Here is a 27,859-nt window from a genome sequence, read left to right as displayed (position 1 = left end):
GGATTTTACTCTGAGAGTGATGGAAATCCATTGGAGAGTTTAAGCAGGGAGTGATATCATTTAATTTACATTTTGAAATGATCACTCTGGCTGCTGGGCAGAAAATTGATTCTAAGGGGATAAAAGTGGAAGCAGGGTGGTAAAAAAGAAAACTATTACAAAAATCCTGGCCAGAAATGGGATAGCTTTGGACTGGGTGAAATGGTGGACATTGTGAGAAGGTGTATTTAGGGTGTATTTTGAACACAGACCCCACAGGACATGCTGATGAACTGGATGTGGGGAACGAGGGCAACAGGAGGTCAGGATGACTCCCAGTTTGGGCTCAGCTGGTAGTGGAGGGGTGGAGATCAGAGTGGTCATGGGGAGAGACACATCTAAAGTTCTACTGGGGTGCATTAACTTTGAGATGCTTACTACACATCCAAGGGGACATGTCCAGTAGACAGGTGGTACGTAAGTCTTGGATTGAGATTAGGGCCAGAGGTATACATGTGGGAGTCATCATTGGAATAAATGGGACTGAATGAGATTACATAAGGAGTGAGAGTAGAAGAAAAGAGCGCTGAGGACTAAACTCTGGGGCACTCAACATTTAGACAGCTGGAAGCGAGGTGAGGCCAGCAAAGGAAACTGAGCAGGAACGGGCAGTGAGGAAGAAGGGAAAGCAAGACAGTTTAATATCCCAGAAGCCAATTTTTTAAAATATTTATTTATTTATTTATTTATTTATTTATTTATGGCTGTGTTGGATCTTTCTGTGCGAGGGCTTTCTCCAGTTGTGGCAAGCGGGGGCCACTCTTCATCGCGGTGCGCGGGCCTCTCACTATCGCGGCCTCTCTTGTTGCGGAGCACAGGCTCCAGACGCGCAGGCTCAGTAGTTGTGACTCACGGGCCCAGTTGCTCCGCGATATGTGGGATCCTCCCAGACCAGGGCTCCAACCCGTGTCCCCTGCATTGGCAGGCAGACTCTCAGCCACTGTGCCACCAGGGAAGCCCTTCTTTCTTTTTTGAATTTTTGAATTCTATTTTATTTTTTTATACAGCAGGTTATTATTATTTATGCATTTTATACATATTAGTGTATATATGTCAATCCCAATCTCCCAATTCATACCACCACCACCACCCCGACACTTTCTGACATTTTTCTTTGACCACATTTTCTCACGTACTTAATGTAATTTTTTACTGCTTAATTGTTGCATTATTTATTTATTTATTTATTATTTATTTATTTTTTTATGTATGTATGTATGTATGTATGTATGTATGGCTGTGTTGGGTCCTCGTTTCTGTGCGAGGGCTTTCTCTAGTTGCGGCAAGCGGGGGCCACTCTTCATCGCGGTGCGCGGGCCTCTCACTGTTGCGGCCTCTCTTGTTGCGGAGCACAGGCTCCAGACGCACAGGCTCAGTAATTGTGGCGCACGGGCCGAGTTGCTCTGCGGCATGTGGGATCCTCCCAGACCAGGGCTCGAACCCACATCCCCCGCACTGGCAGGCAGATTCCCAACAACTGCGCCACCAGGGAAGCCCGCATTATTTATTTTTAAAAACTGCTTTAATAGTTTTTTGGAATAAGGGAAGTAATAATTTCTTAGCTGACCCATGTAGTTATTGAAATGTCTGTAACACTTCCCTAAGGAGGGAGCGAGTAACTTTGGAACACAAGGAAAGAGGAAGGCATAACAAACCCCCTACTGACCCCACCACTGAACTACAAACCTCAGCCCTGGGAGGAAATCCGTAGCCTGGAGAATTTTGGCCCTGCAGCCAGATGATATAAAGGCCCAACAGATATCTCTTGGGGTATATCAAAAGGAGAGGTTTTGTGGCTATGGAGTAAAGATTGGAGATAAAAGAGAAGGACTTGACTGTGGCCCAGCCAGTTGTGAAGACTGTTGTGTACATTGTCAGGTTCTTTCTAAGCATCCCTCCATTCCCACTTCGGTAGCAGTCGTGCTGTTTGAGCGGGATTGACATCTCTTATCTCCCACAGCTCCAGAGCTGGGCCATGATTGGGCCAAACAAAAGTTTACACCACTGAAATTCCCAGTGGTGTAATTTCAGCCCCTTTGCACAGTGATTGGACCATGTAGGTGATTGCCTTAGTTGGTCTAATCAAAGTGGGGGCCAGGACCATTATTCTAAGATGGGGGAAAGAAGCTTTTTTTCTTCCACTGGATGTGAAAAAAGAAACATACATTGTCTGGTTCATGCTGGCAGGCACCTTGCAACTACCAGGGCAGCCCGACTTAGTTTAAGTTCCTGCCCCAAAAGATAGAACAGAAAGATGAAAGGGAAAAAGCAAAATAAAATGGATTTCAGTGATTCTGTTGAGCCACGTGGTCAAGCCTTCTTGAAACTCAACCTACCCCTGGTTGAAGGTACCTAAAAGATTGACTTTTAAGTAAATTCCTTTAATTGCTTATACTATATTGAGTAATAGAATTTCTATTACTTGAAATAATGTAGAAGCCTCTATAAATTCCCCCCCCGCCAACCTTGCCCTGCCTCCAAAAGAGCAAAAGATTGATTCTAGAAGCAGAGGCAGGGCTGAATGTCCAGTTGGTGGGTAATAGGGGCCCAGCTACAGGACACAGATTGAAAATTGCTGAGCAACTGAAGAGCAGAGGGGCCACGTCTGGAAACCATGAAAGAGGGAGTCCTCAGTGTTTGGAGGGGGAGGGAAGTTCTCAGAAAGCCTGGCTGACATCAGAAAGGGCCTGGCTGTAGTCTTTGGAAAGCAGACAGGGCAAATAGAGTCTACCCAGGCTTCTCGCTCCTGATTTCACCCTCCAGAGCCCCCACTCCACTACAGAGGATAGGAAAGCTCTGGGTCGATTCTATGCGGGCAGATATATCAGAGCTCCAACCCCTCAACGGCCAGTGACAGGTGGACTCCGGAACTGATATGGGAAAAAGTGGACAAGGGAGGCCACATCACTGGGTCCAACTTAGGGAGTTGGAGTAGGCTTGTGTTACTCTGCTCTCCAGCCCTCTTTCCTACTCCCTCAGGAAGCATCCCTGGTCCTGACTCATGGGGAATGCTGCTGAGGCTTTTTCATAACTTGGGACTTGGCAAAATATTGGATGCCCTTTGACTCTCTCTTCAGCCCCTTTTACCTTGTACAGCATTTCTCACCCTCCTGTCTTCATTCTCCCTCAAGCCCTCTCCTTCTAGAATTGTCTTGGTTTTGTGTAAAGAGTGCTGTGCTCAGAGTCAGGTGATCTAGGGTCTGAATCTTAGTTCTGCCTTGTAATAGCTCTGTGACCTTGGTTAGTTGCTTGGTGCCAGTTTCCTCATTTAAGGAAAAATGCCAGGATGCCAGTTTCCTCACCTAAGGAAAAACTGGGGGAAGGGAAGAGCACAGTCAAAGGCATGGTGTGGATTTAGAGGTCATATTCAGGAAGTGAAGAGTTTGGATCTGTCTGACCTGTCCAGCGTTTCTTGGAAACATCATCAATCATCCTTAAGTAAATGTACCTTTGCTTCCAAATTACTGTCATATTTCTGAGTGACACTAATGTTTTCTCTGAGTCGAGTCTTTGTATGCACGGTGTGCTTCTCCGGATTAGTGTTCATCATGACTTTTTATTATACTTCTGTTTCAGCCACCCTGAAGGATGACTGTTTCTTCCCTTTATCACTCAGGAAACTTTGTAACTTTTATATATACCACACAGCCTCTAATTTAGATCAGACTATTTCAAATATACTATCTAAGTTTGGTGAAAATTTGTCCACTTAGATTTGAATTCTGTAGTATCTCTTAAGAGACAGAATCTTAATTGTATTTTTAAAGACAGAAAATATGGCTGGACACATTACTCTGGGTATAGATCATGTTCAGCGTAAAACAGGGCTTAGTTTGGAAACCACTGAGAAATCAATAGCTCAGAGCATGTGAGCCCTTGAGGAGGCTTCTTAATAACCTGGTCCTCATTTTTTCATTCAGAGAGTATTACAAAGGGCCAACTCCCAGCTCTGCAGAGACTTCCCAAAGGGGAAGATCAGAGAGCCATCCTAGGTCCAGAACATTTCAGAGAAAGCAGAGTGCAAGCGTGGGTGATACGCCTACACTGCTTCTCTGGCCTGAGCTCTAGCTGTTTCTGAGAGTCACGGTCTAACAGAACTAAGAGAGCTCGATAGTGAAGGGAAGCGTGGCCCGGGAGGTCAGTCACAGCCCCAGGGAATCCTTCCTGGGTTTGTTTTGAATGTGTTGTTGAGGATGGTGCTTTTCATGGCACTTCTCAGTGGCTCTCTAATGAAGACCCATAGGAGAGGTTTTGCTTAGGACTCAGCAGCGAGGATGGTGCTCTACCGGAATATCTGGTTTGTTTTTGCTGTGTAGACACTGAGAACCTTCCCACTCTTCCTATTTCCTTTTTACAGTGTTGGCTACAAACATTGAGCCAGATTTGTGGCCACACCTGTAACACGTGTGTAGGAGTACATGGAATTCATCAGTGCACCAACTCCAGTCCTGGATCCTTCTTACAGCTTACTCTCTTTTACCCCCTGTTTTGTTTTTACTGATTTAAAAATGTTTTAGTATGAAATTTCCAAACACACTTAAGAGTAGAGAGAATAGTATAATAAGCTTCCACATGTCCATCCCCCAGACTAAAGTTATCAAGATTTTGCCACATTTGCATTATTGGTTCATGCCTGGAGAATTTTGAAGCAAGACCCAAGTACCTTGTCATTTCAAGCTTAAATACTTCAGTATGCATCTCTAAAAATTTTGGATTCAATCTATAATCAAATTTCTCATGTTATCTCAAATATGTTTAATAGTCTATTTAATTCAATCAGTATCCAAAGAAGGTCCACATATCACATTTGGTTGTACATCTCAATTCTCTTTTAATTTATAATAGTTACCCCTTCCTCACTTTTCCTTTGCCATTTATTTATTTGGTAAAAAAAATCATGTGTCTTGTAAGATTTCCCACATTTTGGACTTTGCTGATAGCATCTTTGTAGTAATGTTTGAGATATTCCCCCATACCTTACATTTCCTCTACACTATCTCGAGGCCTGATCAGATTCAGAATTAATTTTTTGACATGAGTATTTCATGATTAGTGTGGTACAATTCCTCTAGCATTATATCAAGAGGCACATAACACCTGGTTGTCTTTCTTTTTGTGACTGATTCACCCTGTTTCCTTTTTCCCTGATAGGCAAGAACTTTCTTTGGTTGTTTATTATTCTATTTATTTTTAATATATGCAAATATTTATCTCTCATTCTTAGACCAAAGGTAGATCAAACTCTATATGTAGTTCTGCCCCTTGGTTTTTTCTTTTCTTCTTTTTTTAAGAGTATATCCTGGAGATTATAACAGTCTATAGAGACAATCCTCATTCCTTTGTTCAGCTTCATAGTTCTCCATTGGGTGGATGTTCCTTATTTATTCATCTAGCACCCTACTAGTAAGCATTTAGGTTGTTTTCAATATTTGGCTACTAAAAATAATGTTGTGATGAAAAACTTTTTTTGTATACCATTTTCTATTTTTGCTATTATATTTTAGGCCTAGATTTCTAAACTTCCCATTGCTGGGTTGAAGGGAAATGCATATATTATTCTGTTATATATTTTTGGCTGTTTTAAAATATAGAAAATATTGTAATATTTTGTGCATCTTTGAATGCTATTTTAAACTTTTTTCAAGAACTTGGGGGCATAAATTAATTTTTATTTTCATTATTATGATAATAGTTTTTGAGGCAATAAATTTATGATTGTATGTATATCTATCATTTATAGGCATAATTTTCTGTTGTGAAAATTGATATTAACCAGGAATTATCTATATACTTCCCTCTCCCCCCCAGTCCACCAAAGCCAACACCGTAACTACCAGGTCAACCTTTCCCTACTCCCCCAGATTTCCCCATCCCTTGCACTCTAAACTTGGCATTGCCAGTCCAGTTTCTACACTTTTGTGAGGATGGGTCAAGAAGGATTTTATGGCAGAAAGAAATGACCTAGGGAGAAAAGTAGAGGGATGGGACATAAGAAAACTGAGGCTATAGAGGCTGGAGATGGGCAATGTGGTGGAACGATGGGGGTAGCAAATGAGAGGTGCTAGAGGACACAAAAGATTAAGTGGAAGGGACAAAATAGGAATATGAGAAGTGTTGCTAAAGTTTGTGAACCTGACCACTTTGTCTCCTTTTGGAAAAGCAAGTGAATAAAATTCTTCTATAATTTCTTGTTTGGCTCTCGTAATATGCATCTTGAACACAATGCCATGTAGAGATGGACCTTTATGGACTATAGCACCAAGTCTTCATAATGTAAACACCTAATGTGTTTACAGATTACACTAGATTGAGATTTAGGTTGGCTGTCAGTGTGAAATCAGTTATGTATGAATTAATATATATGGACCAGCTATGTACTAATTGAAACCCATCCACATACTTGCAATGTAGGTATGTCTCTTTCTAATTACGAGCAGACCTATAAAGCAAGGCTGAGTCCTACCAGACACCAGATGTCCACTTACATCCTAATGCTTGAATCCAGTTCTTCTGGAATGAAACTATATGAATCACTGGTAAAATTTCTAAAATAGAAGAAAAAAGCCATAGCAACAGAAAATAAAGGCTGACTCTAAGCACAGCCAGTGTATTAGCTAAACAGGATAGGCCAGGTTGTCAAAACGTTGGCAAGTGTGGCTGTCATCCAAAAAGCACCTGAAGTCAGGTTGTCCATGATCAGTGCCCAAGGAGCTGTCACATCTGCCCTGCACAGGATTCCTTCATGGAAAATGAGCCTTCTGGGCCTGTCCCTGATGGCCTTGAGGGCTGACTGGAACCCGTTCCCTGAGGGTAGCATTCTTGTAATACTCTATTCAGTTGATCTCCATTTGTGGAAAACCTGGGACCCGAATTCAGGATTCTTTCTTCCAGAGAGGTTAGTGTTTGTTTTGTTTTTTGTTTTGTCTTTATTGGAGTATAATTGCTCTACAATGTTGTGTTAGTTTCTGCTGTATAACAAAGTGAATCAGCTATACATATACATATATCCCCATATCCGCTCCCTCTTGAGCCTCCCTCCCACCCTCCCTATCCCACCCCTCTAGGTCGTCACAAAGCATCGAGCTGATCTCCCTGTGCTATGCAGCAGCTTCCCACTAGCCATCCATTTTACATTTGGTAGTGTACATATGTCAATGCTACACTCTCACTTCGTCCCAGCTTCCCCTTCTCCCCCTGTGTCCTCAAGCCCGTTCTCTATGTCTGCGTCTTTATTCCTGTCCTGCAACTAGGTTCATCAGTACAGTTTTTTTAGATTCCATATATGTGCGCTAGCATAAGGTATTTGTTTTTCTCTTTCTGACTTCACTCTGTATGACAGACTCTAGGTCCATCCACCTCATTACAAATAACTCAATTTCATTCTTTTTTATGGCTGAGTAATATTCCCTTGTATATATGTACCACATCTTCTTTATCCATTTGTCCGTCTGTCGATGGACATTTAGGTTGCTTCCATGTCCTAGTTATTGTAAACAGTGCTGCAATGAACAATGAGGTACATGTATCTTTTTGAATTATGGTTTTCTCAGGGTATATGTCCAGTACTGGGATTGCTGGGTCATATCGTAGTTCTATTTTTAGTTTAAAAAAAAAAAAACTAAAAAAGAGAGTTTAGTTTTTAAACTACTATTTGCAGCAGGCTGGGGAAGTCACAGATCTGCGATTGCTTTAGCCTCTTTCCTTGTCCCAAGCTTCATCTGGGAACCTGGGTTCATTCTGCTTTACTTTTGCTCAAAGTTTAGCTCTGGATTATTGCACTGATATTGGCATTTACCCTGAAGGCAACTCTCCCTTTTTCTGCCTACCGCTAGCTTCAGCTCAACGTTTTAAAAGTGAATGTAAAATTTCCGTGTATTTACAGATGTAGAGAATGGACATATGGACACCAAGGGGGGAAAACTGCGGTGGGGTGGGGATGGTGGTGTGCTGAATTGGCCGATTGGGATTGACATGTATACACTGATGTGTATAAAATTGATGCCTAATAAGAACCTGCAGTATAAAGAAACAAACAAAACAACTAATACTAAACTTTCATTGGGTTATTTGTATGGAAATATGTTAATATAAATGTTTCAGACATTACATGAAATTTCTAAAAATCTTATATTTGTATTTGTATGGAAATATGTATGGAAATATGTTAATATAAATGTTTCAGACATTACGTGAAATTTCTAAAAATCTTATATGTTCTGGTATAATGTTATAAGTAATAATCCTAGAAAAAAAAAGAATATTTATTGTCTTAAATTTATCTAATATTAGTAACTATGTCAGCTTAGTTTTATTTAGTTATTGTTCTTTTAATTATGCTGTGTCCCTGAGTTTTAAGAGTGTTTCTTATAAAGAATATTTAGCTGGAAAAAAAAAAATTTCCATGTATTTTATCTCATTCATGCTCCCAATCACTCTGTGAGGTAGGAATCATTATCCTGTCCCCACCTCCCACCCCAAATCAGTCGAGTGAAGAAACAGGCTTTAGAGGATATAAACTTTTCCCAAGTTACACTCGTAGTAAGTGGCAGAGCCTTGATTTCACCCTTGTCTCTTTGACTACAAAATGCATGCTCTTAACCACTGTGCTTCCTGCCAACTCCTCCTGGGGGGGACTAGGACCATGGCCTTCAAGTAGCCACTCTGCTGTTTCTCTTCATGGCAATCCACCCTTCGTGCTGCCCACCAACTGTCCGTTTTGGAACATGGCTAAGACAGCACCAGTCTAACCATCCTTGACATGCCATCTCCATATTTCCCACCAAAATGTACAAAAAACCACAAAGGACACAACTGCAAAAGCACTGGGAATTAAGGATGGTGATGGACTATTTGCTAGTGTCTGGGAAATTTACCACTAAGTGAGATGTGAAGGGGCTTAAAATGACAAACTTTTCACTTTGACCTGTGAAACAGTACAGCAGGACTAGCCATGATAATGCTGGAAAGCAGATTTGACACTCCCCTCCCGCAGTTCCTCTCTCCAGGCCATAACAACCCTTCATCTCTAAGTCATCACATCCACTGGACAGCAATTCCCTGGGTGGGAGGGAAACAGAGGAATTGTCTGTGTTAGTTTCTTCCTGGCACAAAATATAAAATCAACCAGACGTAGAAGCAGAGCCTTGGGGGCAGTGCACTCCGGGGCTTTGTTTCCTGAGACAGCACTGCCCTGTCGCTCCCTCCCCACACATGCCTTTCTTGTGCCAAGAGAAGTAATAGATGGGGAGAATTGGGAAAAAATTGGGCATAGGGCCAGTTGGGAAGGAACTCAACAGATCTAGGCAGGAGGAGGGGGTAAGTTACCAGGTTTTGTTGAAGGAGGCACTCAGGACAGCCAGTAAGGGACAGGCTTCTACGTTGCTTCAGAGAAAGAAAAAGAAAAAGATTTTAGAGGGATGTGCTATGGTAAATGGGAAATGGATGGGTGAAAAGAAAGTTTAGGACATGTTGCTTTGTGTTATACAATGTAATTCCCCATCTGGCACCTCTGTGAGAAATGTCAATAAAAATATAAATTATTTTCCATTGCCTTTTCGGATTGTGCTTCTTTCAGTTGTAGCGCTGTTTAATGAATGACTGTTAAGGTGGTCCAAGGTTACCTCCCCTTCACAGTCAGACAAATGGGTAGTGGAAGAATTGAAAGATTCCTTCTTAGTCTGAATGACTCACTCCTGATGCCTGTCTATAGGACAATCACCTCCCTCCAGGGTGTGACCTGAACGAGGGGAACCCAGGCAGGCATAGAAAGAGGGCATCCATGCCACCTGTTTGCTGGAAAACGTTGAGCCTTCATGGATCTTCTTTCAAATTTGAGCAAATAGGCGAACAAATGAACAAACCCCAAATCAATCCAAATAAAAATAAAAACACAATCCAAATGGAATCTATAAAAACAATTAAGCCACAAAAAAGCATAGTAATACTCTACAGCTGCAAAGGAAGTACAAATTTAAGAGAAGTTACTATAGGAAGCAAAAGGATGCTTTAGAGCAATCTGCTTTCCTTCTTTTTCCTCCAACTCTGTTTCTTTCCTCCTGTGGCTCCCTTGTTTCTCCCAGTCTTTCACTGTTCCATACTTTTTCTCTTCTCTTTACCCCTCTCCACATGTCCTCTCTCCCTTTCTTCCTCCCTCTGCATCTCATTTTCCCTATTTTCCAGTTATCCTTTTGAGTTTCCATAGCCCTTGCTAAGGATGACATGGTGGGCATCTTTAAATCTTCCCCTCATTCTCCATCCTGTGTCATGGGAGGCGTGTTGGGATCTGAACTTCCAGGTCCTCTCAGTCCCTGAGCCACCTGGGATGGGGGAAATCTCTCTTCCTGTGGCTCCCTCCTTTGCAGAGTTTAAGTGCATGTCTTACATCAGATTCCGTTAGCTCTATGTTCACTTGTTAAGGAAGCCAAGATGCATCAGGTGTGTGGCAGTGGTGATGCCCTGTGTAGAGTCCAAGCGTGCCTTGGATTGAGTTTCCTGGAAACAAGCTCAGAGATGGAGAGTTGTGTGCAGAGTTTATTGGGAAGTGCTCTCGGGAGTTACACCTGTAGGGAGGTGAGGAAGGCAGAATTGGATAGACAAGAAAGGAACATGTGATATGGTTGCAACTGAGCCTCAGTCTACCCTATGGGGGGCTCTGGAAGTGAGATAGCCCTTTGGAGTTGTCTCAAATCAGGCCGGGGGGAGGGGCAGGTCTTTGGATCCTTGAATCAGCTAGTCATTGGCCTTTGGGAGCCTACTGTGAAGGGCAATTCCCAGTGAGCCATCAGCATTTCCAGTATTCCTAGTTGAGGGATGGGAGCATCGGCAGAGAGTTGGGAATTTGGGTGGAGAGCTGGAGTGATATCCTGGGGACAGACATAATATGGCTGTTTTACCTTCAGCCATCCAATACACTCCTTCTTCTGCAGCCACAGTGATGAATGAGACAGAGGGTTATCAGATGTGGGTTTGGTCTTCATTCAAGGTACAAAGAGATAATGACCAAAATAACAAAGGAGTAAGAAAAAGACCAAGAAAGGGAGATATCATCTTTGGGGGATGATGTGGGAAGGTTCCCTGCAGGAGGCAGCACTGAACTGGCCCTGAGAAATAGGCCAGATTTTGATAGGTAGAGATGAGGGGTAGGTAGCAAGAATGTAGGCAGGGAGTTATTTGGAAGCACTTTAAGTCTTTGCAGGTCTTCAAGCCCCATGTGGTTGTGAATAAAGAAGATCTAATTTCTCACAGTAAGTGTCTTTTAAAGACATTTACTTTGGATAAAGCATAGAGTGGATAGAATGGAATGGAAGAGAAGCCCAAGGGACCTTGACCTGGAGATGTTTTCATATATTAACACCTCAAAGATATCAGGAAGCTACAGGTGTGGAGGTGTTCCCCAAAGACTTTTAGTATCTTGTATTTAGTAGAAGGTTATTCACAGAGCCATTTTCTGAGGCTTGAGTCTTGAAGTGAGGGTTGGGAAAGCTCCAAGAATCATAACTGTGGCTGCCTTTAAATATCTGAAGGGTGCCATGAAGTGGGGGGGAGTGGGTGTCAATGTGGGTTCAGAAGGCAAACCTAAGGTCACTATATGGATGAAACAGGAAAACAGATGGTTCAGCTCATTGAAAGAAAGAGTTTAATGGAAGACAGTGCTTTTTCAAAATTAGGCAGGTTATGAAGTAGTGAGTTGACTATAGGAGGAGGTGTTCAAGAAGAAGATAGAAACAAGATTAGAGAGAAGATTCTTTGGAATTGACAGTTGACCTAGATGAACTTTAAAGCCCATTCCAGCTCAGAGGTGATATAATAATGCCTAACATTTATTCAACATTTACTATGTACCAAATACTATTCCAAGCACTGTGAACATATTACCTCATTTATTCCTCACAAGTTTATAAAGTGGGCACTATTATTCTGTTCATTTTATAGATAGAAAATTGAGACTAGGGAGATCAAGTCATTTAGCCAATTGTCACCTGGCTAGGAAGAGGTGATGCTGAGATTTGAATGCAAACAGGCTGACTCCAGAATCTGGTCTTCATCTCCTGTGAGACTGGGATGTCAGAACCTGTGGCGTCATTGCCCAGCCCACGTGATGCAGAGACAGTCAGTAGTCAGAGCCCAGAACAACAGTGATAGACTCTGATGTGTTAGCAAATGTCCCCTCCACTTGGTGAGTTACTTAGCTCAGTAATCTATAAAATGTCTACAAATAATGTTACCCAAGGGACACATCACTGCTTCTTACCTCAGGCAGGAATGAGATAATCAAGCCCTTGACAGTCTCTAAGTGACGGGTTACTCAGCAAGTGGAGAGTAAGTTTGCAATGTGTTTCTTTGCTTCTCTTGTGAGGTTAGAGGGGGACCAAGAATGTGTGTCCTAGTTTTCCTATCGGAGTGGAGGTCCTTGAGGGCACGAAGTGTAGACATATTTCTTGGGGCCCAGCAGATCCCTTCTCGCCTCTTGTGAGTCAGCCTGGATTCCCAGACAAGAGCACTGAGCCCATGTGGTTCTGGCGGACACAGCCATGCCCTTAAGGGGCTTGTGAACTATCAGAATTGCTGTCACAGTCACAGCTCGCTCACACTCAAAATAACATGGCAAGTGGAACAGAGGCACCAGAAAGGGTTTGCAGTGGCTTAGAAGACAGCGAGCATATTCTCACAGGGAACAGTGGGGAATCTTCCCAGGGCAGGCAGGATTTTAACTCATTCATTCAACACCAACTTTCTTAGATGCTGTACTTTACATGTCAGTGAGTAAGTCAGAGGAGGAACTTGTTCTCAGAGAGCTCCTCTTTTCTTGGGGAAGACAGATCATCCTGCCATTACCCAGCACAGTGGTTAAGAGACTGTGATGGCGCTGCCATCAGACTTCAAATCTCCTCTTCACCACCTGCTGGCCAAGTGACTCAGGGCAAGATGTTGAACCATTTCAAGGCTTATTTGAGTCATCCATGAAAGGCAGAAAATCAAGAGCTTACTTTATAGGACTGATATGAGAGTAAAATGTAAACCTTTAGCAGGGTGCCTGCTTGGCATACAGTAAGTGCTCAGTAAATGCTAGCAATCCTTATAAATTTTGCAGTAGGGAAAATGTGGGCTGCGATGGAGAACATAGGAACTCCCGCCCCTGCCGCAGTATAGGGGAGCAAGCATACCAGGCTGGGTAAGATGGTGCTCTGAGAACAAGGCATTTCAGACAGAAGAAACAGCAAGAACAAAAGAGGAGGGGGGATTCCAGGTCCTGTTCTGGGAAGAGAGGCATTGGCCAGGTGGGTTGAGCAGGGATAATGTGGTGGGAGCTGTGTCTGGTGAGTTAGATAGAGAGCAGGTCATGGGTGAACCTGAGTGCCACGCTGAGTAATTAACCCTGGGATGTGGCCCTCAAGTGTGAGGCGGGGGATGATTTCCATACTTGTATACCCTTATTTTGTAGACTCTGCTGAATTTGCTTGGAATCAGAAAAAACCTGGAAGATACACCAATTCAGGTAAAGATATAACCTTGAGCTATCTGGATGACGGGGTGCTTACTTAATAACTTTGGTTATTTAAAAATTTGAGGGGTTTTCTAAATAACCATCAGTCCTTATTTCTTCAGAAAATATTTCATAAAGAAAAATTTTGGCATAGCCATATCTATTCATTGGGAAAATAGAAAGTAGCTCCTTATGTATGTTTCTGAGTATCTGGCGGGGGCGGGGGTGGTTTGAAGAGAGAAATCCTGCCTTTGCCAAAGCTATAGGTGCTTCATATAATTGTGGGCCCATAAACTGTTAGCACAAAGAAGAAACTTATAGACATGTGGTATAGATCTACCAGTTTTAAGGTCACAGAAATGTAGGACCCAGAGACCAGCTTCTCTGGATCACACAGCAAGTCAGTGACAGAATGCAGACCCCTTATTTTTCCTTGCTCTCATTCATTCCACAGTTCTTGCTAATTCTCTCTCTCTCGTAGTTTCTGAGAGTTTATATATGTAGACATGTACTGAGTATCATATTTACACCTAAGACAGGCCTTATATAAATGCAGGGGTAGGTGGCACCACATAATCAGACCAGATGCCAGTTGCTTCCAGAAGCATGGGTCACAGATGTTTAACGTGCAATTCAGTCAAACAATGGCAAAGAGTCCAAAGAAAATATATAGTAAAGGTACTACTTAAATCGTAAAGGCTATGGATGCCAAAGTCTTAAGACTAGTCAGGCACAAGTTGCCTGGGCAATGCCCAGGTCACTATGACCCATGAGCTTACTCTGGTGCAGACTTGGCTAGTTCTGGGCTGAGTTGTTCATCTATTTGAGTCTTCTGGACCTGTTCCCCACGGGTACTCAGAAAAGGGGCTTCAGGCTCTTTGGTATTCTGTCTGGTGTGAAAGCCATCTTCCTTCTGGTGGGGCTTGTCAGGGCTCCTAGAGCAGGTCTTGGCTCCTGGAAGCTCATAGAGGAGAAATTCAGCTTCCGGAGCTGGTGCCCCAGACAGCTGGCAGGAAGGCTGGCCTCACACCTGCCTTGTGGGCCAGTCTCCCAGTCCCGGTCTATTGCCTCAGGCTTCCCTTTCCTACTTCTCGTCTTATCTGTGTCTGGTACTAAACATCCTGCCACCCAACCCCAAGAAAAGCATAGCTTGTTCCCATCTCAGGCAAAGGGCTCTCTCTCCCTGGAACTTTTCTCTCTCTCATTCATACGGGAGTCACACTCTTTTTGAGGAGTCAGTCTGGGCCTAGATTTTGGTCCCAGGGAAGAAAATAACTCCTCTGGGACACTGAAGAGAGAATCTGGAGTCTGAAGATTCTCAGCTTCCAAGTGGCTAAGAAGTGAGGACCCCTTTACTCTTCTGCTCCTGAATCAGATCTACAAAGGAATTAACTTAGACCCTTGAAAGATCAATACTGGCTTCTAAGAGAAAATGAGAGCAGTTTTTGGTAAGACAGAAGACTTAACCAATGTGACTGGCTATGAAGGATGCACCTGGGTTTTTCACTGTTCCTTTGTCCTGTTTGCAGGCTGCACATAACTCTCCAATTCCATTCACCTAAATCAAATATTGCAACCAAAAGTTACATATAAACTTCCAAATTAACCTCCAAACCAAAGCCAATCAAAAACTGAGGACCTAGAAAGATGAATATGGGAGAGTAAATCCTTCCTATTTTTTCCACTGAGGTCAATAGTCTTCTCTCAATAATCAAGTCATTGTTAAGTGGCTGGGATTATAACCTGATATCCAGCAATGCACTCATACATCACTCACTCAACAGACACTGAACATCTACTACATGTCGAGCAGTATTCTAGATGCTGGGGATCCCTGTGGTCTTTTATTTTGATCAACACTATAAAATTCACCTGAACACTGGTCTAAGAGAGTAAAGAATAATTTGTCTTTGTGTCCCACAGCCATGTTACATTACCTACATGCTAGAGCATCTAGCATATAAGAGTTACTCAATGGATGGATGTTGAATGAAGGGAACTTTAACTTTTATGGTTCATCAAGACTGTTTAACTCCTTTAACAGAAAAGTCTTTTGTCCTGAGAAGCTAGGCCTCTGGATAACAGAACTGCTAATTACCTGCATGTTATGTATACACCATGTATTTCAAACATAGACATTCGTTGGTGAGTGCATCTGAGGCTACAAGAGGAACATGTTTAGACTATTTTTGTACATATAAGGTTGTCATTATAGTGATAGGAAGATGTATGGAAAAATTCAGACCACAAAGGCTTAAACTAGATGCCTACAGTTACAAGTTACAAGAAGCATGGGTTCATGGTTTCAAAGCAAAAAATTAGAAGAGGACGATGAGCAAAAGAAAAAATGCTTATTTACTTTCTATTATGGAAAGGTTCGACATAAAAAAGTAGAGAGAATGGTATAATAAATGCACATGTATCCACAGAGTCAAAAATGATCAACTCGTGGTTAATCATGTTTCATCTATACTGCCACCCATGATATTTTGAAGGAAATCTCAAATATTATGTTAAAGAAAATGTTTTAGAATGGCAGAAGCCTGCTGGTTGTTGAAGCTGGGTGATGGGAACGTGGAGTTCCATTTTTTGTTGTTGTTGTTTTTCACTTTTATATGTGCTTGAAAGTTTCCGTGATACACCGATGAAAAAATAGGAACTGTTTTGCTTTTGCCATTACAGAAAATTATGTCAGAGAATAGAATAAATAATACTCTTTCCCCTAAAGTTGTATTTCAGCTTTAATATAAGGTATTCTTAATAAAAGCTTTCAAGTTTAAAGAATAAAAAAAAGCAGTGGTGCTCTGACAATATAGATTTTTACAAATTATTTAAATAGAGGCTTCCAGCAGAAAAACTATAACACATTTTCCCCCCCTCTAAAAGTGGTTAATTTATCGACTGCTTACTGTGGGCTAGGACTTTGTTAAGCGCTCCACATTGCAAGGGACAGTGAACTGAGGTTTCGGGGAGTGAGAGGTTGGCATACAGCCAAGAAGAGCTTTCCAACAGCCAGAGCTTAGCTAGATCTGCTGCCTCTGGAGAGAGTGTGCTCCATGGCACTGGGGTTGTTCATGTCAGGCTGGGTGACTGCGTGACAGTCAATGGGCTTCTGTGATTACTTGGACTTCAGTAGTAACCCTAATCCTGGATCACTGGGTCTGTCTGAAGACAGACAGTGAATGGTCTCCTCACTCTGGGCTAAGAGTTGCCTTCACACTAAATTAAAAACTGATCATCTTATGCCTGTGTAAAGCCTCACATGTGATAAATCAGAGTCATTGGTACATCTGATCAGGGTTGGACTAGGTAAACTCCCAGACCTCTTCCACTCCTTGACTCTGTTCTATATACACTTCTGTCTTTTCAGGTCATGTGGTAGAGGCTGAGCCAAAGTAATTGAATGTAACTGTGATCCAGGTTTATTCTGTGGCTGCCGTGAAATACACATTCGCTGTCCAGAGCAGTTTCCCAGCGCTTCCAAAGGAGAGAACCATATTTTCTCTTTTCATGGCTTTTCTTGGAAAGGTCATGTTTGGAGGGAGGATAGTATGTGGTATGATGGAATTTTCTTTCTCCTCCATTCCCTCCATTCCTTCTTCCTTTACCTTGCTGAGTAGAGGATCTTTGATATAAGAGAATGAAGGGACAGAAACCTTGCTAATGAATCAAAGTTATGCAATGGTAAGTAGTCACTATTAGTAGGAGGAACATTTATTTGCTTGTAGATGCTTCACGCTAAAGACTGAATCAGGTCCCTGAAGAGAAAGCAGAAGAGGAGAAGACAGAAGGGAGATCAGATTCTATGGCCATACCACCCAGAAAGTGCCTGATCTCATCAGAAGGGAGATCAGAGAGAGAAGGGAAAGTTCTAGACATGCATCCTAGATGGATTTTCAGTGGACTGATGGGTGACTTCATGGAAAAGTAAAAGAAAGTTGTACCCTGTCCTCTGATAGCGCCCTGGAGGATAGTGGCACATAGGACTCACAAAATTGAGCAAGAGCTTAGAAGAGAAGCTCAGTGGTGGTAGTGAGGGCAGGAGGGGAAGGAGAGGAAAGGATTCCTATACATCGTGATAGGGCAGGCAGGGGTGGGTGGTAGTAGTGGGCTGAGTATTTGCGATGGTTTCCTTTACTGGGTTTCAAGGTGAGCAGCCCTACTGTCCCTTTCTGGTTATGTTTTGAGGTTGGGCTTGCTGGATTTAGTTTACTATTTGACTGCTTTGCCTCTCTGATCTTTAGTTTCCTTTTTTGCAAAATAATGTCAACCTCTACTTACATCATAGAATTTGACATAGCTTTTTCAAGACACTAAGCTTTGGAGGATAAGAACAAACGATTGGGCACTTTGGTGGATAGTCTGCAAAGGTGGCCACTACCAATTCCTGTCCTCCCTGTAGGTATACGCCACTTCCCCTTCAAGAGGTGGAGTTTATTATAGGCTTTTGCACAGAAAAGGAAACCATAAACAAAACAAAACCATAAACAAAACCAAAACAAAATGACAACCACAGAATGGGAGAAAATACTTGCAAACAGTATGACCAACAAGGGCTTAATTTTCAAAATATACATATAGCTCATACAGCTCAGTATCAAAAAAACAAGCAACCCAATCAAAAAATGGGCAGAAGACCTAAATAGACATTTCTCCAAAGAAGATATACAGATGGCCAATAGGCACATGAAAAGATGCTCAACATCGCTAACTATTAGAGAAATGAAAATCAAAACTACAGTGAGTTATTACCTCACACCAGTCAGACTGGCCATCACCAAAAAGTCTACAAATAATAAATGCTGGAGAGGTTATGGAGAAAAGGGAACCCTCCTACACTGTTGGTGGGAATGTAAATTGGTGCAGCCGCTATGGAGAACAGTATGGAGGTTCCTTAAAAAACTAAGAATAGAGTTGCCATATGATCCAGCAATCCCACTCCTGGACATATATCTGGAAAAAATGAAAACTCTAATTTGAAAAGACACATGCACCCCAATGTTCATAGCAGCACTATTTACAATAGCCAAGACACGGAAGCAACCTAAGTGTCCATCGACAGATGAATGGATAAAGAAGATGTGGTATATATATATATACAATGGAGTATTACTCGGCCATAAAAGAGAATGAAATAATGCCAGCATTATTGGCATTATTTGAAGCAACATGGATGGACCTAGAGATTATCATACTAAGTGAAGTAAATCAGAGAAAGACAAATATCATATGATATCACTTATATGTGGAATCTAAAAAAATGATACAAATGAACTTATTTACAAAACAGAAACAGACTCACAGAATAGAAAACAAATTTATGGTTACCAAAGGGAAGAGCAGGGGTGGGGGAGGGATAATTTAGGAGTTTGGGATTGACAGATACACACTACTATATATAAAACAGATAAACAACAAAAACCTACTGTATAGCACAGGGAACTATATTTAATATCTTGTAATAACCTATAATGGAAAATAATCTGAAAAAGAATGTGTATATATATATATATCATATATATATATATATGATATATATATATAACTGAATCACTTTGCTGTACACCTGAAATAACACAACATTGTAAATCAACTATACTTCAATTAAAAAAAAAAGGTGGAGTTTATTTTCCAGCTCCTTAACTCTGGCCCTGTGATTGCTTTGACCAATGGAACATGATGGGAGTGATGTTCCAGGATTTCTGACCCAGCCCTAAGTGGACTGATGGCTTCCATTTCCTTCCTCTTGGAATGCTCCTTCTTGGAAACCATCCACCATGCAGTGAGGCAGCCTCAGCAGCTGAGGAATACCATAATAGTGAATAAGGCGTTTTGAAAGTCTGCAAATGACAGAGCATTGTGAAGAAGGAAGGGAAATCTAGATCCGTAATAATTTTCTATTCCAGTGAGGACAGAGTTCTGCCCATTTCCATTTCCTTCATGGAAATGGTCCGATAAAATCAAACTGCTACCAGGTGGTTGGCTGGTTCCCCATGGAATCATGTCCCGGTCAAGGGGTCACTGTTGATCTCTGCTATTGTCATTTGGACACTCAGCAGTGAACTTGGAGAATAACTTATTTGCCACTGTGATATTCTGTATAGCATTCCTTCTGACCAGGAACTGATTTTAAAGCAAATGAAATCTGGCAATGGGTTCATACTCATGGAGTTCATTTGTTTTACTCTATCTCCCGTCACGCTGAAGCAGCTGGCCCCAGTGAACAGTGGGGAGGCCTCTGGAAGACTCAGTTATGCAGCCATCTAGGTGACAGCACCTTGCAGGGCCGGGGTATTGTTCTCCAGGATGTGGCATATAACTCTGAATTAGCAACCAAGGTTTGGTGCTGTTTTCCTCAGCTCCAAGAATTCAGAGGTGGAAAAGCTCTCTCAAAATTACCTCTGATGGTAGTGATTTTACTTTTTTTTTTTTTGGTTTATTCTTTGCTTCCTATCTCCGACAACTTTGGACTCTGCTGGTGTAGAGGTCTTGGTTCCCAAGGGAGGAATGTTTCCACCAAGGAAGAAAACAATGGTTTCATTAAATTGGAAGTTGAGACTACTACCTGGGCTCTTTATACCAGTAAATCAACAGATCATGGAGGGGCTTACTGTTTGGGTTCAGCAAAGGTAGGTCTTTCTGGGAAGGCAAATTCTTTGTTGTGGAGCTGTCAGGTACATTTAGATCCTAGGTCTCCAGGCACTGTGTGCCAGCAGATACTTCTACTCATTGATCCAACCCCCAAACATACCCTTCCTTCCCAAGTGCCCTTTAGGGATATGGAATTGTCCCTGGTTGAGAATCACTTGTCACTAGTGCATTGTTTCAAGAGTGACAATGCTTATTTTTTATAACATTTTGATAAGCAATAATAGAATAATAAACTTCATAAAATATTTCTTATTGAGCCAAATAACAAATTAGAGACATGGTTTTCTTTCTCTTCTCTCTTTTTCCCCCTACCACTCTATGTTCTAGTTGGGGATTTAGTTTTAAACCATTTTATGGATTTAAATTGTGATCACAAACTTTAAGAAACTGGCCAAGGTGAGACCATTGGCTTTAAAGATGTCTAGATTTGAGACAGGCTGGGACCTGGGACCCTCTGCTGCAGTGTTTGCACCTGGACAAATGTCTCCTCAAGCAACAAAATATGAAGAAACTATAAGGGACTAAAAATAACTGCATGCATGGGCAGTTGGGGCAAATTATGAACAACAAGATACAAAAAGACTAAAAACCCAACTGCCACTTCTGAGGAGGCCAGAGCAAAAGCAGCGTACTGCGCATGCCCCCTGCACTCAACACCACCAAAGGGGTGGGCAAACCACCTACGCTACCCCTCTGGCGTGACCCCTGGATGCACCCCTACCCTCGCCCCATAAAGAACCAGCTCGCTGCCCCCCTCAGGGAGTGAGCAAGGGAACCTGTTACTTGTTTTCACTCCCTCCTGCTGCAGCACAAGTCCCAGTAAAGCCTTGCCTGAATTTCTCATTTGGCCTCTTATCAATTTCTATTGACTAAAGAGTCTAAGAACCCTGTCAATAACAGATTGGCAATCTCTAAATTGTGGATATCATGACATCAGAGTTCATTTGATAGAGAGCAAGTTGCAATACCATAGGGTTATTTGTCTTGATAAAAATATGATTTTATTAGAGAAGACGTTCTGCTATACAGAAGGATGTATTACATTGCTCTCTGCATAGTAAGCTCAGGTTCTAAATTAAACTTAATTTGTGCCAATGGGAATTGCATCAGCTGGTTATGCACACACATGTGCGCTCACACGTGCGCACGCACACACACACACCCCTCTGGTGATTCTTACCTTCTGTGTCCTTGTTTTTCATCATGATGTTTATTGTAGCAACGACTGCAAAATATTTCTAGAGAATTTGTTCCTGGTGTTGGGTAATACACTTTGGCTCCAGGGCAAGTTCTAAAAGCTTCTATCAGCTTTACATACTTTCTGGAAATGTCCTCAGTTTCCAGTCTCTCCTTGGCCTGTGGCTGCAATGTAAGACAGCTCGCATCACACCTCTGAGACTGGTTAAGTCAGTTTACTTCTCTGAGTATTGACTGCCTTAATTCAGAAGCAAGAATACTGACTTGAAGGATAAAAAGTTTAATGAACTTTAAAATCCCTTCTAGTGTTAACGTTCAGTGGCTCCGATTTATTTTCTGTCCTTACTGTGTCCGGTACAAAGCTAGTGGAGTGACACCTCCCCAGAGATCTTCAACTATGTAGCAGCCCCCAAGGAGACAGACCCTGACTCCAGGAACTACCTTCAATGCCTCATTAGAAGCATCCCGCTTCCATCCAGTGGCCTCCATCCAACCTCCTGCCCTCCAAGGATTCAGGTTTCTAAGTATAAAGCTCTTTGAATTCATACATGGCTACAGCCAGAGAGGACCTCAGCCTTGCCATCTAGTCTAATTCTTCATCGAACAAATGAACAAACTGAGGCCAAGAGAAGTGACTTGTCCATGGTCACAAAGCCAGCCAGTAGCAGGGCTGGGATATATATTGACATATCCTGCCTTCCAGTTCAGTGTTCTCTCCACTGAAGCTGGGTGCCTGTCATCAAATGATTACAGCTTCACAGGAATGGTGCTCCTAGAGATGGCTTTCTGCACTGTATTTCCTTTGGTAAGATTTCAAGCTGAATTTCTCTTTCAGCTCTAAAATCTTTACACTGGGCATCAGGGGTCTGTGGACACTTGCTCCACGAAGCTCAGCAGAAAAGGAGGCATCCACAGTGATAACAGGGAACCTGGTGGGTTAAATACACTCACTTCTCTTTCGAGGGGCTATGGCCTCAGCGTGGCCTACTGAACTATTTGCCGAAAGGATATGAATTTCAATTCTCTGAGTCTGGAATGACCATATCCAGTGATGAGAAGGTAGAAAGACACATTTATTTAGCAAATGTTTTGTTTTGATGTTCTATGCTGAGCAGTGTAGTGATTAAGCTGGGGCTTTGGAAACAATCATTTAGGTTCAAATCCCAGTTCCATTAATTATTAGCTGTTGAATCTTGGGCAAGTTATCTAATCTCTCTGCTTTAGCTTACATATTTGCAAAATGGAGCTGCTGCTGATATTACCTATGTATAGAGATTATTATTAAGATGAACTCAATTAATATGTATACAGCACTTAGAAAAATGCCTGATACCTAGTAAGTGCTATACAGTGATTGCTGCTACTATGCAAATTAAAAATATATTCACATAAAACATCAACACACATTTTGAAATGATACATACTAAATACATTAGAATAGCTACCTATGAGGATATAAGAGCATTCCAAAAAAAGAACCCAGGCAAGTAATTCCAGAGCTCCTGCTTTTAATCACTAGAGACGCTGCCTCTTTTTTATCCCATTGCCAATCTGAATAAACTGAGGCTATAATAAAGGATGCTAAGGCATCAAGCATTCATGCAGAGGCAGGAGGAGAACTTGGAAGATAGTCTCCAGAATGAGATGGGAGATTTAGGCCCTTCTTTTTCATCCCTAAACCTCAGAATCTGTAGGCTGTCTACAAGTGAATACTGTTTGAAGAGGCTGCTCAGATTGTGCTAGCTGCACCAGGCTTCTGCAGGGAGTAGAGTCAAGAGTGTGTTTTCCAACTGCAGGAAGCATCATCTCTGATGCCTGAAATGCAGGTCCATGAGCTTCAGCAATAAGTTTTACTCAAATAGGAAGCAAGAGTGTAACTGTGAGAGACTGAAAAAAATTAATGCTCCCAAATAGAAGGTTGCCTAAATAAATTATGCCCAACCATATAACAGCATATAGGCAGCCTCCAAGTTGGAATAGTTAATGACCTAGACCTAGAAAATGATCTAGAAAAATATTTGTGATATATTGTTATTTAAAAAATAGATCACAGTGTACTATGTAGAATGTGTGTGTATATATACACAAACATGCATACACACATATATATATATATATATATATACACACATGTACAGAAAATAGCAGGCAGGGTGTGTACATCATAATATTAACAGTGACTATCTTGAGCATGGGTATTAGGAAGAGTCTTACTTTTGTCTTATTTTATCTATATTTTCCAAGTTTTCTAAAATAAACCTGTATGACTTTTATAAAGGAAAAATAATGTATTAAAAAATAGCCAAAGAGGCACCAATAGTAAAGGTTGTTTTTCCCATGGATATTATGTTCCTCTTCTATAATCAAGTTGAAAATTATCTTTTCTATTCCTTCCAGGCTGATGCAATGGCTCCCACCTTTGTGCACAGGTGGCTGCTCTTATACATGGCTGTCACAGCATGGATCCTATTGCATTCTGGTTACTGGGTACATACCCAGTTACAACCATCTGGCATATATAGAGCCTGGCACATGGGTATGTTTGACACAAATGAATTAATGAATCGGTAGGGGCTCAATAGCTTGCATTTGGCTACAAGCTCTGCCATTTATAAGCTAGGTGAGTCCCAGTCTCCTGATCTGTACAGTGGCAATAACAATTGTGGGTCAAGAGACCTCCAGTAGTTTTCGTAAATGGCAAAGTGCTGGTCACAAGATGGGTGAGGGTGCAGAAAGAGGGTTTATTATTATTGCTGCATCTATTAACAGGTCTACATCTTCCCATCCCTTATTTCTCTTTGGCTCCCTAAGGCATCATGGTTACCATAGCAGCCAGATGCTGATGATACCTCCAGGGGCAGCAAGGTAAAGCTGAGCCAGTTCCCAGGTCCTCGTGCATGCCCTTGGCAGGCCAGAGTGAGATGGTCTGAAGCTCAGCCTCCTTTCAGGCACCCCACCCTGACTAGGGTCACTCAGATCCAAAAACCCTGCCTCTGCAGCCTCAGTTTGGGGGCCCTGAAACACCCCTTCAGAGACTCCCTCCTTCCCAACCTCTGTCTCTTGGCTCCCTGCCTGGTTGCCGTGGAAACAGGTTCCACTGCGGACAAAGGAGGGAGCTGGGTCCTGCTTCCTCCCGGTCCTACTGATGAGGATTTTTAGACCGTGGAGACTGCGCTGCCCTGCCTTGCACCTGCCCTCACTTCCCGTGTTCTCACTCAAGTGGAGCTTGCCCTCCCTCGCCACTGACAAGACCATGTGTAAAAGTGTGACCACAGGTGAATGGAAGAAAATCTTCTACGAGAAGATGGAGGAGGCAAAGCCAGCTGACAGCTGGGACCTCATCATCGATCCCAACCTCAAGCACAATGTGTTAGCCCCAGGCTGGAAGCAGTACCTGGAATTGCATGCCTCAGGCAGGTGAGTAGCCCAGGAAGTAGGGGCCCTGCAGGCAGCCCCTGGGACACCTTCCAAGAAAAGACAGAAACATGGGGAACCCAGGTGCTAGGGGTCAGTCTCGCTGTTGGCCCAGTGCAGACTGGGAGGCAGAGAAAGAGTAGCTACTGGGAGTTGGGACACCTAAGTTTGATTCCAGCTCTTCCGCTGAGCACCTGGTAACTTTCCCTCTCTGAGTCATAATCTCCCCTTCTGGAGAAAGAGGTGGAATATATTTATTAGTTCTAAACGCTGGTATTTTACATATTTTTATATTTTAATAACCTCTTAACACAATTGAAAGCCAAGAGAAGGGGGGGCTTGTGGGTCAAGAGACCTATGTTCTGGTCCTGGAACAGTTCAGTTTCAATCTATTTAATTCAGCTTGACTTAACATAAAATATTGAACACGTGAGGTGTGCTGGAAACTAGCTCTACTCTTTATGACCTTTGAGAAATTCCGCTTCCTTCTTGGACCTCACTTTCCCCACTTGCGGAAGGAGGGGTTAGCATAGATCCTTGCCTCTCGGTTCATGACCAGCGTCAGCATCACCTGGAACTTGTTAAAGATGCAGAATCTTGGGCCGCATTCTAGACCTGCTGAATCGGAATCTGCATTTCAGCAAGGTCCCTACGTGATTCATATGCACAGTAATGTCTGAGATGACTTTCCAGCACTCTTGTCCGTGGGTGGATTATGTAAAGACTTACCTCTGGGACATAAGATTCGGAGGCTGAGTGGTGCAGCCTGGGGATCAGAAGCAAGGCCTTCCTTCCTTCCCTAGTTCAATTTATTCAACAAGAAACATCTACTGGGCCCCTGTTAGGTGTTGGATACTGGCTTTGCCTCTAACTTACTGTGTATACAGCTTTCTTACTCTCTTTGCCTCAGAGTAAAACAAAGCTTAATTAGGTGATTTCTAAGGTCCCTCCAGTTTTGACATTTTCCATTCCAAGTTTTGTAGTCTAGTTTGGGAGAGGGGAAACAGTCCCCAGAGGGTGTGAGTAAACGAGAAGAGATGAGAATGGAAATGTGGAACCCCTTAACCAGCTGATGGGAGGGATGTGAAGGACTGGACACTCGCTGTGAGGGCCCAGGAGCTTCTCAAAGACCTGGAAGGTGCGTGGGGCTGAGTGGGGAGGGCTTGTGCATCCTCCCGACCTGGCTGATGACCTGAGAGCCCAGCTGGCCCCAGTTAGCTCACTCTGGGCGTGAACTGCCTCCACTTCCAGGCCTTCAGATACGTTAATCCTGGCACCAGCCCAGAGGCTGAGAATTGATAATGGTGTCATTTTCTCTGGATTTGGGTCTAGCCAGTTCATAGTCAGTGTTGACAGGTAAGAGTGTGTGGATGGAGCTTGCGTTTTCTCTGTGGTGCGGGCCATCCCTGCTATCAGACTCAAAGGATATTTGAGCAGGAAGGACTCTTTTAGTGCAACATGCACATTTTACAGATGAGGAAAGGTGCCCAGAGCCAAAGGCCCAAAGGCAAGGCTTGAGGGTGTTGAAATGGAGGGCACGGAGGCTTCTGCAGAGCACAGAGGGGGGCCCAGTGATGGCAGAGAGCTGCTGGATGCCAGCTGCCTCCTGAGGCACCCACTCTGCTCCTAGCAGAGGACACAAGGGGGCGGGCTGGGAAGCTGCCTGGGGAAAGCTAATGAACCCAGGGGGCCGTAAACACAGCACCTCTACCTCCAGGCCCTGCCTACCGCCCCTTACCTCCTTCCTGGATCCGTTTCCACCGCCTCCACTCCGTCCTCTCCTCCTGCCTCTCCTCGTCTCCACAGGTTCCACTGCTCCTGGTGCTGGCACACCTGGCAGTCGCCCCATGTGGTCATCCTGTTCCACATGCACCTGGACCGCGCCCAGCGGGCGGGCTCGGTGCGCATGCGCGTCTTCAAGCAGCTGTGCTACGAGTGCGGCACGGCGCGGCCGGACGAGTGGAGCATGCTGGAGGAGAACATCGAGAGCCTGGTGGACAACCTCATCACCAGCCTGCGCGAGCAGTGCTACGGGGAGCGCGGCGGCCAGTACCGCATCCACGTGGCCAGCCGCCCAGACAACCGGCGGCACCGCGGCGAGTTCTGCGAGGCCTGCCAGGAGGGCATCGTGCACTGGAAGCCCAGCGAGAAGCTGCTGGAGGAGGAGGCGACAACCTACACCTTCTCCCGGGCTCCCAGCCCCACCAAGTCGCGGGCCGAGGCGGGTTCTGGCTGCAATTTCTGCTCCATCCCCTGGTGCTTGTTTTGGGCCACGGTCCTGCTGCTGATCATCTACCTGCAGTTCTCCTTCCACAGCTCCATCTAAGATTCCCTGGTTGGGCCCAGGCGGATGCTAGGGGCCCAAGGCCTGAGAGGCCAGCCAACTGGTGGGAGGGGGTGAAGAGAGACCTGGGTTGGGAGTGGGGATGAGTTCTAGTGCCGGTGCCACCACTGACTCAGTGGGGACCCAGGACAAATCACCCTGCTTTTCCATCTATAAAAGTAAGGGTTTGGGCTAGATCATTGGCTTTTCAAAGTGAGGCCCAGGACCCCAACGTTCTGCATAGGTGCCTCGGGGCTTTTGGATTTGGAAGGGGTGAGCGAGTGGGTTTCCCATCGTGGTCAAACCACCCATCCCCAACTCCTACCTCCTCCTCTAGAGCAGCTCCACGTTAGATGGAGTTTATTTAAGAGTTTTGTATGAAAAAGGTCCAACTGCGTTTAAAAAGTTTGAAAATTACAGGACTAGGTGTGATCTCAAGGGGCCTTTCCACAGCAATGAGCTCCTCCTTGCTTTCTCATTAACCCAGCCCTACCCCTCATTATTGCCCACATCTGGAGCTGCAGCCTTACATTATTAGCCTCTGCCTAGTGTGTGAGTTTCATCCATAGCTCCGTCTCCATGCACACAGCAGAGGTTCCTCTTGAAGGGAGAGAGATGGAGGCACTAGGCTGCCCCTTTGTTCCTGGGTACGTGGGGTCCCTTGCTTCTGTTTTCCACACTCCCAGTTTCCAGCTTCCTTCCACTCAGGGTGGATTCTGGGGCCTGTCTGGTGCAGAGATGGTGCTTGGGGT

At 43.5% G+C, this 27,859-nt stretch overlaps 1 protein-coding gene across 10 annotated transcripts; it reads left to right on the top strand.

Annotated features, from left to right (window-relative positions):
- The first annotated feature begins 10,262 nt into the window (after positions 1-10,262).
- On the top strand, positions 10,263-27,850 carry RTP1 (receptor transporter protein 1). 10 transcript variants are annotated; one of them, XM_082393345.1, is made up of 6 exons: positions 10,263-12,801; positions 13,481-13,534; positions 16,893-17,206; positions 23,768-23,906; positions 24,462-24,787; positions 26,591-27,850. In XM_082393345.1, the coding sequence occupies exons 3-6, from the start codon at positions 17,199-17,201 to the stop codon at positions 27,108-27,110; spliced, it is 993 nt and encodes a 330-aa protein (XP_082249471.1). In that variant the 5' UTR covers positions 10,263-12,801; positions 13,481-13,534; positions 16,893-17,198; the 3' UTR covers positions 27,111-27,850. The 10 variants fall into 10 exon arrangements, with proteins under 10 accessions (XP_082249471.1, XP_082249470.1, XP_082249469.1 ...); XM_082393344.1 differs by having other exon boundaries at positions 10,263-13,210; XM_082393343.1 differs by having other exon boundaries at positions 10,263-13,316.
- Positions 27,851-27,859: the final 9 nt, after the last annotated feature.

This window comes from Balaenoptera borealis, assembly GCF_965194805.1.
Source record: "Balaenoptera borealis genome assembly, chromosome: 5".
NCBI lineage: Eukaryota > Metazoa > Chordata > Mammalia > Artiodactyla > Balaenopteridae > Balaenoptera > Balaenoptera borealis.
The sequence above is the reverse complement of the archived record's forward strand: the minus strand, read 5'-3'. Positions and strand labels throughout refer to the sequence as shown.